General features: G+C 52.9%; 1 protein-coding gene across 1 annotated transcript; it reads left to right on the forward strand.

Annotated features, from left to right (window-relative positions):
- Positions 1-498: 498 nt before the first annotated feature.
- On the forward strand, positions 499-999 carry LOC125942064 (uncharacterized transmembrane protein DDB_G0289901-like). The gene has a single exon (XM_049659972.1). The coding sequence runs from the start codon at positions 499-501 to the stop codon at positions 997-999; it is 501 nt and encodes a 166-aa protein (XP_049515929.1).
- The last annotated feature ends 282 nt before the right edge of the window (positions 1,000-1,281 follow it).

A 1,281-nucleotide genomic window follows, 5' to 3' on the forward strand; every position in this document is an offset into this window, starting at 1 on the left:
AATACCCCTGTCCCGTGCGATGTACTTTCAGTGGAAGCAAAAAAGGGGACAGAAGTTGCCATTGTGTGGCACCGAAAAAAGCTGCAAGTAACCACAATAAGTTTTCAAATTGTCATTGAACTATATTATGATTACGTGTCTCAGGAGTGATTATTATATAGAAGGAAAGCCCTACGCACTCTGCGCCGCATGATAGCTGCAACATTATTACTTGAATCTTCCCTAGCATCACGACCTCTCGTTACATCCCTATTACCAGCGCGACAAATTTTAAACCATCGGGAAGACACTCTCATGTCTCTATAACGCCAGAGTAACTAAACCTACAATAAACATCGTATACTTACACTTCTTGCGGAGAAGAGCGCCGTAGTGGAAGGGAGTGCCAAGACCGTAGCCGTAGTTCAGGCCGTAGCCGAGGAGACCGTGACCGTAGCCGTAGTGCCCCACACCATAGCCGAGGGTACCGACGCCGTAACCGTAGTAGACTGGGGCGGCATGATAGGCAGCGACGGCTGGGGCCGCGTGGGCAATGGTGGCCACAGCTGGGGCGTGGTGGACGGTGGTAGTGGCAACAGCTGGAACAGCGTGGACGGCAGCGACAGCTGGGGCAGCGGCGTACGTGGCCACTGGAGCGGCAACAGCGGTGGCGACTGGGACAGCGTGGGCAACAGTGGCGACACGGGTCACAGCTGGAGCAACAGCGTAGGAGGCGACGGCTGGGGCAGCAACTGCGGTGGCGACTGGCGCGTGGGCCACAGTGGCGAAAGCTGGAGCAGCAGCGTAAGTGGTGGAAACCTTAGTCACGGCTGGAGCAGCGGCGTAGGTGGAAACTGGGGCAGCGTGGGCAACGGTGGCCACGGCTGGAGCAGCGGCCAGGCCAACGCCATAGCCGGCGGTGCCGACGAAACCAGCGAAAGCACTGGTGGCCAGAGCCAGAACAATGCAGGCACGGATCTGGATAGGAAGAATGTCTCAAAGCGTTGGCAAGGAACATAGCCGAGTATCCGTATACGTCTCTGAACCTGGGCTCGTATATACCAAAAGTTCTTACGTTAGAATTCATTAGGAGCAGATGCCCCGTCTTGATGTTTGAGATATCTTTCGCTAAGGCAGCAGGCGAACGGCAAGTAAAATACGAGCTAAAGCTGTAAATTCGGCACTTGTTTTTGTTTTGAAGGTAAACAATGAAATTCCAGCTTTCATTATGCAGCAAAAGGGCATTGTTACAGATGCTGTTTATGGATTATGCGTTACATAGCGTAATATTTTACGTAGTTA

The sequence above is a fragment of the Dermacentor silvarum genome, unplaced genomic scaffold (genome assembly GCF_013339745.2).
Source record: "Dermacentor silvarum isolate Dsil-2018 unplaced genomic scaffold, BIME_Dsil_1.4 Seq99, whole genome shotgun sequence".
Lineage (NCBI taxonomy): Eukaryota > Metazoa > Arthropoda > Arachnida > Ixodida > Ixodidae > Dermacentor > Dermacentor silvarum.